At 39.8% G+C, this 18,257-nt stretch overlaps 2 protein-coding genes and 1 long non-coding RNA gene across 3 annotated transcripts; 1 reads left to right on the top strand and 2 right to left on the bottom strand.

Annotated features, from left to right (window-relative positions):
• The first annotated feature begins 419 nt into the window (after nt 1–419).
• Nucleotides 420–1,990, top strand: LOC131226786 (E3 ubiquitin-protein ligase RSL1-like). The gene is made up of 2 exons (XM_058222511.1): nt 420–1,248; nt 1,574–1,990. Exons 1-2 carry the CDS (start codon nt 440–442, stop codon nt 1,674–1,676), a joined length of 912 nt encoding a protein of 303 aa, XP_058078494.1. The 5' UTR covers nt 420–439; the 3' UTR covers nt 1,677–1,990.
• A 2,082-nt stretch (nt 1,991–4,072) lies between these two features.
• Nucleotides 4,073–11,680, bottom strand: LOC131226788 (uncharacterized). The gene is made up of 4 exons (XR_009162021.1): nt 11,576–11,680; nt 6,556–6,623; nt 6,396–6,461; nt 4,073–5,041 (listed from the first exon to the last, which is right to left on the bottom strand). It is a non-coding gene; the product is annotated as an uncharacterized LOC131226788 (long non-coding RNA).
• Nucleotides 11,681–11,729: 49 nt separating this feature from the next.
• Nucleotides 11,730–14,289, bottom strand: LOC131227007 (putative disease resistance protein At1g50180). The gene is made up of 2 exons (XM_058222693.1): nt 11,849–14,289; nt 11,730–11,751 (listed from the first exon to the last, which is right to left on the bottom strand). Exons 1-2 carry the CDS (start codon nt 14,287–14,289, stop codon nt 11,730–11,732), a joined length of 2,463 nt encoding a protein of 820 aa, XP_058078676.1.
• Between the last annotated feature and the right edge of the window lie 3,968 nt (nt 14,290–18,257).

Below are 18,257 nucleotides of genomic sequence, written 5' to 3'. Positions count from 1 at the left end.
TTAGGACATGACCCAAGATGAAGTAGATATAAATTTCGTATGGACTACACTATAGGAAAAAGGTGATAATTGAACGACGTACCATTAAAAACTTACTGGGTAGTACATAAGTTTTGAATGAAACTGATATTTTTGTTTTCCCTTCATCCGGGTCTGTGTGACCTAATCAACAGGTTGGATGGCATAGGAAGATATTAATGGTAGGTGTTCAATCACTAATGTGATGGACGGTGTGGATAAATTACATACATCATGGTGGGACTGCATATCACTGTTCAATAGCCATTTCGCTACTCGCAGCGTTAGTAGGCAATCCACGTCAACCCCTCTTGCTTATTAGCATTAATTAATATTAATTAATTACTTAATTAATATAAAAAATCACCTATAAATAACACAAGAACGCCCACCAAATCCCAAAAGAAAGAAACAGAGAGAAATGGGAGAATCATCCAACTCAAATACCTTAGCGGAAGTAGTAGATGATTTCTATGTAGCTCTCCTAAAGGATGAAGATCTCATACCAATCTCGGATGAGAAGTTCGCAGAAGAATTACAACTCCAGGAAGCTATTTTTTCATCAATTCTCTCTCATCGTCGCCGCCCATCTCTCGAAACTGCAATTGAACCGTCGTCGAAGAAGAGAAAGACGACTCCGACGAAATCCGACACGTATATAACCAAAACCGGCGAATCTTCGGGAAGCTTCTGCGACATATGCGCGGAGTTGAAATCGCCGCTTGAAATGTTCGTGAATAAGAACTGTTCTCATGTGTTTTGCAACGATTGCATAAGCAAGCACGTTGGGGTGAAGATCCAAGAAAGCATAGCAATGGTGATATGTCCTGGTTTGAAATGTAAAGGGGTTTTAGAACCCCATCTTTGCCGTTCCATCATCCCCACCCAAGTGTTCGAGAGGTGGGAAGCCGCTCTTTCCGAGTCATTGGTTCTTGGTTCGCAGAAATTTTACTGCCCTTTCAAGGACTGCTCGGTGCTTCTGATCGACGATGGAGACGATGTCGTGACACAATCGGAGTGCCCTAATTGCCGGAGACTGTTCTGTGCACAGTGCAAGGTGGCATGGCACTCGGGCATCGGGTGCGAAGAGTATAAGAGATTGAATGAAGATGAGAAGGGGAGAGATGATCTGCTGGTGATGGAGCTTGCTAAGTCAAAGAAGTGGAAGAGATGTTCCCGCTGCAAGTTCTATGTGGAGAAGACAGAAGGTTGTGTACATATGACTTGCAGGTCAGTTTCTTACTATATATCTATCTATTTCTCTTGATCTTGACCGTCTATCAAGTGGGTCACACCATTTACTTGTCCTGGCTCAAAAATCAGGTTGTTCTTATTGTCATGGGGGCTACTTGTATACAACAAGAATCAACAGCTAAATAAAATTTCCAATTTGAACCTTCACTGTACAAATGTAGTCCACCTCATGATCTCTATGATCCAGCGCCACAAATGAAATATAATACCGATCCACTTGTTAACTCTTATCCTAGAGGATTTCGTGCTCAACTCCAACCTACAGAAACTTCAACGGTTGTTTTGGGTGTCTGGTTTTCAGGTGTGGGTTTCAGTTTTGCTACCGATGTGGATCGACGTGGTTGTCGACCCATTCATGCGAGCTGCAACATGACAGAGATAATGAAGAAGGCGGTCGATGGTGATGATCACTTCACTAATCAAGACTTTAGCGATAGTTGATGGATTGAGTCACATGACGATTGTGATCTCATCTTAGACAAATCAAAACTGTGGATTTTGAGGATTGTTACTGAAATGGGCCATTTGGGGATGGTAATAGATGGTCATCCTCACAATTCAATCAAGACAATACATTCAATTACCATAAAGAGTCTATATAGGAAGATATAGTTTTTAGAAGTTTGTTGATGTTTTATAGTCATTTGAGGATCAAAACAAACTGTTTTCCTGTCTATCTTCATCTGAGCTAATTTGAATTTTTAGTCCCTTATTAGGATGTGAATATACATGCATATGATTGCGGTGGACAGTTGGATATGATGGGTCCATCGTAGATTGCACATGGACTTAGGGGTCTTGATGGGCCCACTTACTAAGGCCATTTGTGCGAAATGTGTATCTCTCGGTTTTCTCTAGAAAAAAATAAAAATAAAAATCAGTTCTTCTCTATTTTTATTTTCTTTTTGGGCAAAACGAAGGTGGGTGGTGTCTTCTTCAGAGACTTGGTGTTGGGATATCTTCATGGTTTGTGCATGCTATGAGAAATTGTATCTTGGAGATGGCATGTCGGGGGCCTTCTACACCGGTTATTCACAGCGAGGGGCGTAAACTATCTCAAAGATAGTAACATAGTATGCGCCTCAACTCTAGTAATTCTGTGATGTTGACTGCATTTTTTCTAAAATCTATCGTTAGTGTGAAGTTCCTTTGCCACATGCATTTATTTGTTTTCATTCATATTAGGATTTAACAAACCTTTGGTTGATTTCTCCAATCCAGTGTTTTTTTATAATTACCATATCTGGGCCCAATTGGGACCCACCTGTAAATTAGGCACTGGGCGGCTCATTGTTCATCTAACCATCTGTGCTCTCTCAGAATGGTGGGATTGGGACTTACATCTGAAGTATGTTGTATGTATGTGGTATTGTAACTAGGACTACAGAAGTCTGAAATAATGCAGGGGCAGGCAGCAGATCCAGACCATCCATTTAATGGTCCTATCAGGGGATGAACCATAGAAAATCACACTAGACTAAACATCCTAGCCATAAGAACAAGTGCCTTCAAATGGACAGTAAAATTGGAAATCAGCAAAGGTTGAATTCAACAAGAAAAAAATGAGGAGCTAGGTCCATCCATTCAGTGTGAATTTTTTGGGCCATCGACTCGACCACTGGATTGAAACACTGGATCAACAACCACACCCACCATGCGTCAGTTACTGAACATTGAATGTCCCCTTCCCAAGGAATGTAGTCAATTAAAAACCTGAAAGTGGACCATATATATATATATATATATATATATATATATATATATATATATATATATATATATATATATATATAGAGAGAGAGAGAGAGAGAGAGAGAGAGAGAGAGAGAGAGAGAGCGCGCAAAATTGGCTGATAGAGAGTAAAATCCAAGTCTTACGTTGATAAGCATGCAAACTTTAAAAAAATTCCCTAAATACACCTGAGCTATGTTCAAAATCCCTTCCAATGTCCTGTTAAATCTCGAAGTTTACACCTGTTCGAACTAATTGCATGGGCAAAGTTGTCTGTTTGCTACTTGCATTGTGTATAGTAGAGATGCATTGGTATCTTGCAACAGCTACCTAAATTCCTATACCAAAAACTCAGTTCATTGCTATGACTAAAGAGTAGAAACTATCCAATTCAAATCTCAACTTCAACTCTTGAAACTATTCAAAAATACATTTGGATTCATGTGTATGCATGCACATAGGGATACAATGTTAGAGAAGTAAAAAAAAAAAAAAAACGGAAGAAGAAAAAGAAATACCAAGCAACAGCGGTTCACATGCTCGTTAGAGAGTTGGTACTTCTGAGAGAGGTCTTGGGATCAAACCCTCCCTCTCACTTCTTTTGAAAACGATTTCCAAGTGAGCGACAGGCTTCAAGTCGCTGCAAGTTGTGTCAAGTTGACTGAATCACAGGGTTGACCCAACGAGTCACACTCAATCTCATCGATTCGAGTTGACTTGGCCAAGTTTCAAGTCGATTCACCGAGCACCGAGTTTTAGAACTATGGTGTATATAGGCATCTAAGCAAGAACTGCATAAAAGCTAGAAACCCAAACCCACTTTCAGTACAGTGAAAATTCTCAATTGAAGAAAGGAGATAGTTCATTTATGCATTGGGCTTCCATTCTCAGCAAACTGATTAAACCTTCATTTTTCTCATCAAAATATATACATACAACTAAATATCGTGTGTATACAACACATGTACACATATCTATTGGCATGTATACAACTACTGCCTAAATTTCAAAAATCAAAACCCAGTTCGGCTACACCAATGGTTTCAGAACTCTTATATTCAATGCGGGTTTCTGCACTTTCTCCTGTTTAACAATAGCCTCATTACGGCCATCGATCATGGTATCTTCACCGCTCTTAGAGAGCAATGGTCATGAGGCAGGGCCTTTCGTTGATTGCTTGATGCCAGTTATCTTCGGGCCTTGTTGTGAACATGTGTCATCCCTCCGCTGTCAGCTCCTGTTATGCCCCCAGCCCCGCCTCTGCTTTGGCAATCCAAAAAAAACTGTGCGGCTTGCATATGAGCTGCCTCCTGCTCTAGGCCTTTTCTCATATGGCCATGTTGTGCCGCATTTGCTGTCCCTGGGTAATGTTGTTGCTACTTGGTGTTTGTATGATTGATCTGTTGCTTGGGAGGAGCTGGATGCTTGGTAGGTGGAGGAAGTTGCTGGTTGTTGCAGGTTCTGGAAATGGCTCTTTGGGAGATGCTGGATGATTGGCGGTTGTTCTGCGGCATGGCTGGTTCCTGTGATGCTGCTTCAGTGCTCGGTCTGAGCAGGATCAGAGGTGATGGATGGGCTGATTGTTGGCTACTCTGAGCAGGAGAGCAAGGAGTTCCTGGCTCACTGTGGAGATATCCAGGAGGAGATGCTGGGTGATTGGTGTGCTATTTCCTTGTGAGGCTGATGGAGAAGTCTGCTGGAAGGTGTGATTAGCCCAAGCAGGACTGTGGTTGTCTGTTGTATGCTTGCTGGGCTTGCTGCATTGCGGTTAACCTGTTGTGCATCCAGAAGGAGTAGAAGCAAATCCACAGAAGGCCAGCCACATCTCTGTTTTTCAGATGAAGCTGCTTCTTTGGTTCAATTGCCCTGTGTCCCACCTTCAACAGTCAGCCTTTTCATCATCTACCAGGGCTGCTGTCCATTGTTTTCCTTGAGCTGCTGTGTTTTGCTGTATTTATTTGGCACAGTGTTTTCCTTTTTGTGGTTGATCTATGTGATAGATGAGGCCCATTCTTTTTTGTGGCGCCTGCCTGAATTCCTGTACAGTTTTGCCAATCAACAAAGTTAAGTGTGGTGTGCTCCCATCTTTCTCCAAAAAAAAAAAACTCAAAAAGAGAATTAGAATATACTTTTGCAGTAGAAATTGTCAACAGCAATGGTCATCATATATGCCCATTTGTTTCAAGGTATTGTTGGCTGTCTGGTCTATAATTACATGGGACCAATGTTCAAAAACCCAAAACTCAACATGCGGACTCAATGACCCAATTCTGAGTTAATTTGAATCTGAATCTAAATCAACTACTCGACCAAATGTTGTATATTTAGAAAACTTACGCTCTCTTTTTTTCATGAGTTTTGAAATACTCAATATGTTCTTTTGTACTCAGGTGGAAACCAAGTTACCCATTTAACTTGATCAAGCTTTGATTGAGTCAACTCAGTGACTTTTTAAAGTGCCAAATCGCTCTTTTTGATTCTTCATAGAACTCCTAGATGTAAACTGCTGCTCTGAAAAGCAAACATATTCTTACCTAGAACATGAATCCAAAGTTCATGGATGTGAAACATTTAGGAAAACCTATGATTTATTTCTTTTATTTTCACTTTCAGAAAAGCTTATTTGGACCACATTTATGTAAATGGAACAATAATTTCGGTTAGAAGGTAAGCTCTAATGTCATCAATAGAATTATCTAGAGGTATTTTTAAAAACGAAAAGAAGGCCCAAACAATGCGTTTCTTGCAACTAAGAAAGGAAGTAGAAAAAGAAGATGGTGATGAAAGAAAGTTTCTCATGAATATCATTTAACAATAATTGGAAAACAGAGTCATGTGTATTTAGAGTCATTTTAATCTTTGAAAAAACAAGGTTTTTCCCTATTATTGATCTCTTAAACATAATTCAAAACCCAAATAACTGGCTGTGAAATCCCAAGATTTGTAGTTTGGCTTGGATCTGCTTATCTTCTTCAAGATCAGAGAGCTTTTGACTGACCCAGAGTCTAATTCGAAAACTGAAAAGACCCATTAATGAATCAATTCAAATCTTTTCGAATTTTGCTGTTAGGGCCATATTTTGTAGACGCAGAAATATGAGTTCATCTCATTTAAATTAACAGAAATTGTGTATTAGAGATCAAGATCTCTAATACATAATTACTGTTAGTCTCATTTTCAGGAATCTACCAAACAGGGTCTAAGATTTTTATCAATCCTTGAAATAATGTGGGTCCTACTAAAATCCTCATTTGAGAGTGAAAACAACCATCCCATGCATATTCAAAATTCAAATAGATTTTATTGATAGGATAGTATAATATAGCACCTCAGTTCCCATGCGTATTCAAAATGCAAATAGATTTTATTGAAAAGAAAGTACAATATAGCACCTCAGATTGAACATCTGTGATCAATGGAACTGACCCTGCAGCACCCAGCCTGCTCCTGCTTAGAACCTACATTTTCAGACGTGCAAGATCAGATCACCTAGGCAAGAGATGAAATAGTTTTCTTCTTGATGGCTTCAAACTAGATGCCTATTATCCTGACCTTGACTTGCAGTTAAAGGAATTTGACATAATCAATGATATATCATCAAGCATCGACGCCTCGTCCATCTGCACAAAGAAAATGTGGAAGATATAGCATCTCTCCAGTTCCAGTGATGGCAGTACAGAGGCCATTCTAAATTCTACATTCCCACACACATATTGATGCCAGTGGAATGCACAAAATCAAGGCGATACTTGCAGCACTCGTAGAGGAGGGATTATTGCCATATGCATAAGGATGTAAATCATCCAAGATTCAGTGATTCAAGTTAATGATTTGATAGCGGAAAGGGAAAATCCACCAAAAAAAAAAAAAATCACCCAGACTGGGTAATTCTAACCTTTCAATTACTCGCTGACATAGATGGAAGAAAAAAGAAATACAAGAATGGTCCAGGAAAATGGCCAAAGATTGGGTGGTGAGATCCTTCAATCATGAAGTCTTTGGGGCCATCCACAACCCATTGTGGGGCAACATGATCAGGATTCTGGCCACTGTACCATGGGCCCCACTTGTACGAACTTGGCACATAAGGACACCCACATATTCTGTTGCATTAGGGCCCACCCTATTGCCCCTCTCTCCTGAAAGGCTCAATCTCAATTCTCAGACCTTCTTGAGAAAATACCAAAATCTCTAAAAGGTAATGTTTTCCAACTAAGAAATTGTTTGTTCTACAAATAAGCTATGGATCACTACAGTTTTTACAACAATTAAATCCATGTTTTATCCTCTGGTGAAGGTAATTCAAGTTTCTCTCCAAATTTACCTTAAAGGTTACATATGAGAGTGAAGGATTCTTGACGCAGGGATGAACGTGATGAGGATAACTACTCCGAATCCACGGAGCTTCTCTGGACTCCTCACAGAGACTTCTCGAATCCACGAGGAAAGAAAGCAGAAAAATAGAAATAAATTCTAAGAAATTCGAAAATGATTAATTGATCACTAAAAACGAGTTCACAATCCTTTAAATAGAGGTACCAAGCAATGGGAAAGAAATCAGAATCAAACTACAACTAAAACTCCTAGAATCCGTGACTTGCTATAAATAGTAAACTTACTATTTATAGACGGTCGTGATGTCTACTAGTGATTAAATGATCACTACAAACGAGTTCACAACCCTTTAAATAGGGGTATCAAGCAATGGAAAAGAAATCAGAATCAAACTACAACTAAAACTCCTAGAATCCGCGACTTATTATAAATAGTAAACTTACTATTTATAGACGGTCGTGATGTCTACTACTGCGCAAGGTTTTCGGCCAAAAATAGTAAGTGTTTTATTTGGCTTCACCAAACCGTTCCCCTAATTATTCTAAGCTCTTTTCACATTGGACGCAACTCCTAAAGCCCGATATATGAAGAGTTATAATCAAACTAAAACTTACTATTTATAGTAAAAACGAAATTAAAGCAGGGAAACGACCGATCCAGGGGTTTTTCGCAATTCCGGGCTGCGCAACCTGGCATAGCGGAGTTGGTTGGCTAAAGTAGCTCGTTCTACCCCAAAATCATATATTTTACGTCAGGTAACTCATTCTGGATTGCGAGATACGCCCGATCTAAGGTCCGACGGTCCGGATCACTTCTGTCGTCGACCGGGCCTTTTCTAATCCATCTTGGCCATGAAACTATCTGCGACCCGCTCTACATCATTTCTAGGCTGCTGGAAATATGATCTTCAGCTATCTTTTGAGGATAGGGATGCCTTCGAATGCATTTGGAAGCTTGATGGAATTGAACTGCAATAACTCAATAATGCGAAAATAACTAAAGTGTAGATATGTGCACGCCATTCATAATGAGGGACTAGCCCCCAAATTGAAATTACAATCATTTAAGATCCAACTTGAAAAACATGGAACTGAAAATAGGGGTTTGGTCACCATTATGATTTCAAAGTGTGGAACCCCAACTTTGTTCATTTAGCCCACCCTATATAGAATTGGATTATCACAATTCAGTTCAATTGAGCACCCCAATGCTCCCCTTCCCATGTCTGGGAAAGGGTTGAAGCCACCCAGAAACTAAGAACTGAACCCATGATGAGAATTAAAAAGCACCCTTTGTGAATTTCACAAAAAGATTCGGGTTGAAAATGGCATGCATTAGAACTAAGGTCAAAGTAAGACGATACCTTATTAGAAATTGGGACAAGTTCTTCATCCTCTCAGGAATTTCTCTCTCCGAAGCTGCATTTGTTTATTAAATTAAAACAATAAACTTCCCAATTTTGAAAAATAGACCAAATTCCAGAATGCAAACCGCCAAGAACATTCACAAGTGGGTAAACATTGTAAAAAGTTGTAGCCAAGAACATTCAAAAGTGGGTAATATCCATCTCTATTTATCTATCAATGTATCTATCTCGGAGAACGTGGACCCTTTCTTTCTCGGTCACCTGTATGATACGGGCTTAATAAGTTTTAAGTTGATTCCGATTCATGCAGTCGTCTCTGCTGCATTGGTGTTTTCACTCTCCATGATAACAAATGTATTTCAACATATCTCAGGAAGAAAACACAAACCGTGTGGAGCCCACCCAAGTTTGTTTTCTGCCACCACTGGCCAGCTGCTGGGGAAACACAGCCACTCATGACACTGGGGTGGGGCCCAACAAGCACTTGCTGCAGAGGGGGGCCCACAAGCAAGCACCCAGACCGCCCATTCTTCGACAGGATGGATAGTCAGAGGCCCCAGCGGGACTACCAGAGGAAAGCCCGCCCGACACCGATGGAGCCTCACGTTCACATCGATGCCTTTTAGATGACGCATGAACACTGAAATCTCCACTACAGTATAATTTGTCTGTCCTCCGGCAGTGAGTGGAGTGAGCTCTCCTCATTTGGGACTCACTCCTCAAACTTGTAACACTCTTATAGTGTAATACGACGTTCTTTCCCACTCACTCTTGTGTTCTCTAACATCCTAGCTGATGTTTGGTGCATAGCTTTGATAGCTCTCTCCTTGAAAGCCTTTGTCATACCTGTAGCTTATGCAAACATCGAGTTATTGGCCTTCTATCTCAGTCTTCCCGGACAAGACCCAGAATGGGTTTGACATAGCCATTGAGTGATGCCCTGAGCCTTGAGGTCAGTAGGTCAGCCAGTCCTGAGTAGAGACGGGCGGTGTGCTCCATTGTTGGCATTGTGCTGTCGGTCCAGCATGAGTAGATCCAGTTTAGCTCAAAAAAGAACCTCTCCCTCTTCCCTTGGTTAGCCATTCAATATTATTATTAAGACTAACCAACCCCTCTTCTCACTTGGCAAACCGACTGCTCCTTGCGTGGAATGGAATTCCCTGAAGGGACATAGATAAAGTGACCAGGTTATCTCACACGGCGAAGCCTGACCCCCAGACCGGAGCAGTTTCAGCTGGTCATTAAAATTAAAAAATTAAATTAAATTAAATTTAAAAAATAAAATAAAATAAAAATAAAAAATAAAAAATCTATCAATGTATCTATCTATCTAGGATGATAGTAATATCATATACTAACCTGTTAAGAAATATTGTGTGCATAAGCGGCCTGACCACGGCATGCTCTAACCCATGGTTTTACTGCTCCATCGCAACCAGCAGTAACAGCTGGCGGAGGTTGTATTTGAGAAACAGAAGATTGGTACATATAATGCTTCATCAGATCTGCTTCCTGTAGATTGTGACAACTGGATATAGACAATGTAGGGTAGCTCTTAACAAAAATGAATTCATGTGCTTGCTTTAGGAAATTTGAGCTAAATTGAAGTGGACACTTGTTATAACGATTCCGAGGAATCTACATATTACTTAAAAGGCACAGTAAAAGAATCCCTTAGTTAATCAAACACAGTGTTGTAAACCTAAACTGGCATTGAACAAGAAAAGTTTCTGATTTGGTTCTGTGGTACAACCACTGGTGTGCTTGGTGGAACCAGTTGACTATTAAAATATTGAATAATGCAGAAACTAAAATAACCACATAAAGGGGGAAAAAAGAAAAAGAAGTTAAAAAAGATTAAAACAAACATTTAATATATATATATATATATATATATATATATATATATATATATATATATATATATATAAAATATTTAGTACTATGTAATACAAAAACACAATGAAGTTTAAGCACCTATCAGCTCCAATAGCTGAGAATGGAAAAAATAAAATAAAAAATCAATTACCTATCATTTTTTAAGGGTAACTGAAATTTTATTAAAGCAGAAGAAGAAGAAGAAGAAGAAGGGAACAATAGGGATGATGAGGAATTATCCGGGTAATAGAAGGGAGAAGAACCCCTAAAAAGCCTCAATCAGACTCCCTATAAAAGTTTCGAGAACTATTTCTTCCTCCGTGACAATCCTCATGGTGATTATCCAGGTGCGTGCTCATTCTCTAATCTACTCTGTGAATCTTGTTCACCATCTCAAAATAACACACAATCATGATGTTATTGTTCTCCTATCCGTTCCTCTACATATTATGATGCCAGTTTAATTTGTTCATAGAAATGTTAAGAAGGAAGCTATGTTCTATTATCTGAGTTATTAGAAATGATCATAGCAAAGGTATCCGCTATTTACCCCCACCCTGTTGATACAATCATCCTTCCTGTGTGCTATTGGAAAACACTAAAATACATCTGGAGATCCTAGCATGAAAAGGGTCTTGGTTGAAGCATTTCTTCAAAAGATTATTGTGCAGATTTCAGTATAAATATAAAGAAGAAGAAGAAGAAGAAATTAAATACTTCACAATACTATAAAATACTTTTGTCTTCCTCATTACGTATGGATACAATCTTTTAGATTTTCATCACAAGAATTTAAAGCGTTTAAATGAGTAAATTACTTAAAGAATATAATTAGAATTTAACATTCATGAGATTATATAATTTTTATTAGTTGTTGATAACTTGATGACATTATAAGCAAAATAAAATAAAATAATAATAATGATATGATTATACTAACTTCAAGTATGGACTAACAGGTAAATAAAAATGAAGAGGGAAAAGAAATCTCACGAATGCAGCTAGCGTATGTCAATGGAGGGTATGTTATGAATCTTATGCCAATCCTCTCCTCTGTCTTTTCGAAGCCTTTCATTGAATTCATCAGGCATGTACCACAGCTCCAATTTCTCGAGGGTAATCACATGTTGCAGTCCTGGAAGTTTCTTCAAATTATCGCAAGCATTGATCTGTAAATGTAAAAGACTTGGCATAGCTCCTTCCTCCACTCTCCACTCTTCTAATTGATGTAACCGCTCGAGATGTAAAGATTCGAGTCGAGGAAACCCTTGTGCAGCACAAGCCATTCCCACTCCCCTGTATGACCAGTCCAGCAATCTGAGAATGCGAAGGTTCTTCAGCTTCTCCAACATCGGCAGTGGGTCAGGTAATAAAAAGGAGTATTTCAAGGTAAGCTTGGTGAGGTTTGTGGGAAGTTGAACAGACTCAGGTAACTTCTCTAACTTTCCATCCAAACGCAACTTGCATAACTTGTGAAGAAGTGGAAAAGGAATATTCAATGGGAATGGGGATCCTGTCACAAACAAGGACTGGAGGCAGTCCAATTTCACAATGGATTCATACAATACCTCAGCATACACTCCTTCATCATCTAAACGCATTCCTAGTTTTTTAAGATTGACGAGCTTTCCCAAGCAAGCATGCATCCATTCACCAGCCTTTACATATGATAGAGTTTTGAGGTTACTAATCCGGTCGAGTCGCGCATGCCCTTCTAACACACAAGGACCTCCATATGCATTCTTCACTTGGACATGTCTTAACTGTTTCATCTTCTCTATTATGATGCTGGGTATGTGAAGGACTTTTTCATAAGTTGTTACAGTTAGTGTTTGTAAATTGTGAAGATTGCTGATCGATGATGGGAGCTTTTTTAACCAAGTGTTGGTACAGCTGATGTATCTTAAGTGGATCAGTGCACCTAACTCACTTGGTAGCTCTTCTATTGCTACATGGTGTAGATCTAACACCCTGAGCAATTTAAAGCCCCTGCAGAGAAAATTCTCTTGTTTTGGTCCATAGAGCCTCTCATGATCAGCTTGGGTGTGGATCAACACGGATCGAAGGAGTGGAGTGGAAGATTTTGAGGAAGAGCACTCACTTGAGGCAGTCCGGTAAATTGCATGTCGACGGGCTTTAGACGTCGATAGAGTATCCACATTCTCATGATGAACTTGGAGAAACTTATCTTCCTTCGCCTCTGATATGGAAAGATCCCGTAAAAGATCATGAATACGGCAACTTTTAATACCCCCACTTGAACTTCTTTTCGCAAGTTGAATCAAACTTCGTTGAATCAACTCTTTTAGGCAATCTTCTCCCACCTCTTCTAGAGTTTCATCTCCTCTCTGCTGCAGAAACCCTTCTGCAGCCCACAATCTAATCAACTTGGCAGCAGGGAACTCATAGTCTTCTGGAAAAATCCCTAAGTAGAGAAAACATGGTTTTAAGTGATGGGGCAGATCTCCATAACTCAAAGATAATATTTTAGAGATTTGGGGTTGTCCTTTGACAAATTGCCAGCTAATGGTCTTGCGTACTTTCTCCCACTCCCATGCTTCTTTCCTTGACAAGAGCCCTCCAATGACAACGATCGCAAGAGGTAAACCATGGCATTTTTCCACAATCTCTCTTCCCAACTTCTCCAAATCCTGCGAGCAACCAGTATCTTGTCTTTGGAATGTCTTCCTACGAAACAATTCCCAGCTTTCATCTGTTTCTAAAAAACGTAATTCATACGGCGGGCTTTGTGCATCTGCATGTAAAGCTACATCTTTGTTGCGCGTGGTGAGCATGATCCTGCTTCCATTCTTCATATCAGGGAAAGCATCCTTGAGATCATCCCATGCTTCATTTGTCCATATATCATCTAATACCATCAGGTATCTCTTCCTTTGCAAATGCTCATAAATTTTGTGCCTCAACTGAAAGACATCCATTTTCTCCACTTTCTTGAGCTCATCTTCTGAGAGCACCATATAGCGATTTATGATGTTCTGAAGAAGATCTCTCACACCATACTCTTGCGATATAGAAATCCATGCGGAAGACTCGAAATGTGTCTTAACACGGATGTCATTATAAACTTTCTTCGTAAGAGTGGTCTTCCCAAGACCACCCATTCCAACTACAGAAACAACACAACGGCACTCTCCGTCTGTCAATCGGGCCACCAATATCTCCAAATCTTTCTCAAAGCCAACAAAATCTGGCTCTTGAGAAAGAGGAGAAGTGAGCCTCCACTCTTGGCGGCTTAGACCCGCGGAGCTCGTCCCCGCTGCTACTTGGCCTATATTTTCAATTCCATAAGTCAGCCTACTTTCGGAGATCGCACGGATTTTATTCTTTATCCGTTCGATCTCCGATCCCACCTTATGTAGACCTATCAACTCATTGAAGATGAAAGCATACCTTCTAATGCGGCCTACAAATCCTCTTCGCCTCATGGTTGCTATCTTGAAGACAAAGGTGTCAATAACGTCCTCAGCATCGTATGCAACATCTCTCACATCCTGCACCCAGTTCTTCACTCTTTCATCTCCTTCTTGTTTGGCATCTGCATCTTTCAAGAAGCATCGTATCCGCCTAAATTCTGCCTCAAGCCATTCGACTTGATCACGAACCCCATGTAAGAAAGCAGCTTCTTGAATTAGCTGGTCAGCGAGTTTTTGTAGAAGGAACTCGACAAGGAACTCAACAACAGCCATCTTTTCGCACTCTTTTCTCTCACAGGAAAGAAATTGTTTCGTATCTTTTTATTTTTATTTCAGAAAGGTGGGAAAGAGAAATTCAGATCAAAGCTTTCTTTCTTTTGAGTTCATGTTGCATGTCTCTCCATTTATAAAGGCCAAGTTCACTGGTCATGCTACAACAGTACCTGTTGTTCTTCAGTTGACGAGTCTGGAGCCTCCCATGTGGTGGACTTTATGGAGGATGATCCACCACAGATTTAAAAAACGCCATACACGCTATCCCAACCGTCAAATTGTGGCCTCCAAATGGATGGTGAAACAAATGAATTATCAACCGTCCATATTCAAAAGTTCCAGCATTATTGATGGGGAAAGGATTTCGTTGGCCATGCATGCATGTATGCAATTTTGGAATAGAAAATGCTGGCTTGATTCCCCCCAATGTCTTCAATGGTTGGAGATGCAAGAGCACAAATTTCTTGGTGTTGAGTGAGGCATTAATGCCTTCATATCATGGACTAGAATTTCCGCATGAAAACTTCTATGGTGTGGCTCACCTAATGATCGTTTAAACCTTATTTTTAGGCCATCTCATCAGCATATTGCTAGCTCACTAGATGTAAGTTTAATGGTAGGCATACAATGATCTCCACACCACAGTGGACGGTAACCACTATCACTTGTATGGCTAGGATTACATGATCAATGTGATTTTTGAGATTCATTTCATCATTGATGATGTGCCACACGATTTGGATGGTCCAGATGCCCATATAAAAGTGCCACATAAGAGTAAATGGGTCACAACCACCATCACTCATAAACAATGGCTCCAACAAGATGTTCAAATAATTTAGTCCAACATAGGAAGGCTAAGCATATAAAAGTTTATTATCATTTCATCCATGAGAATATCAATTTCCAAAAAATTATCAAAACCTATATTTAGTGTAAATCATAAGCTGTAAATATTCTTTATTTGACAGTATCATATGCACCAGTTTCTTTAATATATTAGAAGTTGGGCATTTTAGATATCTATGCTTCGACTTAATGTAGAGTATTAAAATCAAAACATTATATTCTAAGTAGTCCGGTAAACTAGATATGTTTCTTTTAATAATAGAAATAAGAGAAGAGGCTCATCATAGGTACCTTTAAAAACAACCAATCTACAAAATGATTTAATCATTGTTTGAAAGTCATAGTGGGGGCCGCAGACGCGGTCTAGTGGTGCGTAAGTCAAGCCACATCTATCAAACACAATTTCCTACCCTCTCCTGCGAAAAAATTCCTCATGACTATTGATTTTGTCATTTTTAAAGAGAAATGATTAAAATACCAAAATTTATTGTTTTTCTTTAAGAAGTGTTAGTCAGAACCGGATTGGCTGATGTACCACACATCACCGACCTAGTTTCGTATGCCAAGTTTGACTGAAGATTTAGATCTACTTCATTTTTTGGCTCATGCACTGTAATAATGATCCAAAATGGATGGACAACATGGATAAAACACATACATCATTGTGGGGCCCACAAACTAGTGACGGTATCAGTACGTGATTGGTGTCCAGCTGCTCTCAACTAGTGAAGACTCGGCGTCGGTGGATCCCTGACTGTGATGTATTTGTCTTATATCCACGCCGTCCATTCGTATCTTGCTCACTTGAGTGCACAGCCCAAAATCTAAGGCAGACCGCATGATAGGAAATAGTGGTGATTGACGTTAAAAATTTCTTGTGGGTTAAAAAAGTTTTGGATCAAGCTTATGTCTGTGTCATCACTTCATTCAGGTATTTGTGACCTAATCAATAGGTTGGATGGCAAATAAACAGTATGGTGTTCCTAGGAAGTTTTTAATGGTGGGCATCAATCACTACTCTTTCCTATCATGTGGTTCATATGAGATTTGGATCTGCTACGTTTTTGGCATCACGCTCTAAAATGATATGAAGAAATGGATGGACGGCATGGATATAAGAAAAATACATACAGAAATCCATTGAAGCCACGTCCAGCCAGTACATCATTGCAATTATTGTAGGAAGGAAGATTTAAAATGAGAAAATGACCACTGGAGACAAAATGGATTAGCTGTTACCAGGAAACACCGGCAGTGTTACCAGGAAACACCGGCAGTGGGATTAGAAGGGATTAGGTGGGATGGAATTGCATCGGTTCTGTGCCGATTCCACTCTATGTTTGGGAAGAATGGAAGAGCTGTAGATGGAATTGCATGGGGTCAATGTTAGCAAGTTGCGTAGGTCCCACTATGATGTGTGGGCTATATCCACACTGTCCACCCATTTTTCGAGATTATTTTAGAGCATGGGCTAAAAAAGCAGGTAAATCTAAAGCTCAAGTGGACCCCACCATAGAAAGCAACGGGGATTGAATATTTACCGTTGAAAACTTCTTTGGAGCCACATAAGTTTTGGATTTGTCTCATTTTTAGGCCCATGCGATAAAATGAGGTTACAAAACAAATGAATTGGTTTAGATATAACACATGTATGTTTTTCTCAATAATTTCAAATGATGGTGGGTATCCATTCAATGTACCACCGTGTTACCAACAAAGTATGTAATTAATCTTATCCCATGGCAACAAGGGACAATCCTCCATTGGTAATAATTATATATTTTTTAAATCCCATCCCACCTAATCCCTTCTAATCCCACCACCCAAACACGACGTGGGTGTTATCTAACCGTGTGGGGCCCACCTTGATGTATTTGTTGTATATCCACGCCGTTTATATGTTTTTCTATCTTATTTCAGTATTCAATTTCTAACCTTAAGAAGATTCAAATCTCAGGTAGACCATACCACTAAAAATAATGATGCATGACCATTAAAAACTTTGTGGGACAAAATAGTTTTGTATGTAGCTAATATTTATATTTTTCCTTCATCCGGATTTTTTTGACATTATCAACAGGTTGGATTGAAAACATAGTACAAAAACCTTGCATGAGCCCTTTGAAAATTTTAATGGTGAGACATTCAATCACCACTCTTTCCTATGGTGTGGTCCACCTGAGACTTGTATCAGTATAATTTGTAAAACCCCATTCTTAAATGGGCTGTAAAAACGGATGGACAGCATAGATATACAACAAATCATCAAGGTGGCCCCCACGGTAAGGGTATGGTTACCCATGTAACACCAAATCCGCAACCGTGACTACTTCGGTCTTTCCACCGTAAGATGAAGGCCTTGTTGGCCGGGCAGATTGGATGGGATCCGAAGGGATTGAAAGTGATTGGAAGATAGATTTCAGTATTGGCCAGGCGTGACAAACAGACACAGGATCCTGATCCGGGATATAGCAATCCCATGGATCTTAAGACAATCCACTGACATCACCGTCATTACCTTTAAATCCTATCCAATCCACCCTAATCCCTTCAAAATTGCCAGGGACGTGAGGGATTTAAAGGGATTGGAAGGTTTAATCATGGGATTTGCCGTGCGTGCCAGACAGACCCGATATAGCAATCCCGTAGGTCTTGCACCAATCCACACGCAGCTATCATTACCTTAAAATCCATGCAATCCACCCTAATACCATCCAATCCCATCCAATCTGACCGGCCTAACAGGCCCTGAAAGTCCTCGATAATCCAACCATCTTTTTCACTCTACGGTGGTATTAAACATTGGATGTGATATTCAACGTTAGAGCATTAAGACATGTGAAACGGATTGGCTACATTGGCTGGTGGTAGGTGCTCTGTGGGCCCCACCATGATGTATATTTTCCACTCTACGTTGGGAATAAACGTTGGATGTGATATTCAACGTGAGAGCATTAAGACATGTGAAACGGATTCGCTACAGTGGCTGGTGGTCCTTGCTCTGTGGGCCCACCATGATGTATGTGTTTCATCTATGCTGTCCATCCATTTTTTATAGATGATTTCATGGTACGAGACAAAAAATGAGCTATATACCAATCTTACGGGAAGCAGTATCG

This window comes from Magnolia sinica, chromosome 15 (assembly GCF_029962835.1).
Source record: "Magnolia sinica isolate HGM2019 chromosome 15, MsV1, whole genome shotgun sequence".
Classification (NCBI taxonomy): Eukaryota; Viridiplantae; Streptophyta; class Magnoliopsida; order Magnoliales; family Magnoliaceae; genus Magnolia; species Magnolia sinica.
Note: the sequence above shows the minus strand (reverse complement) of the source record. Positions and strands in the feature narration are given on the sequence as shown.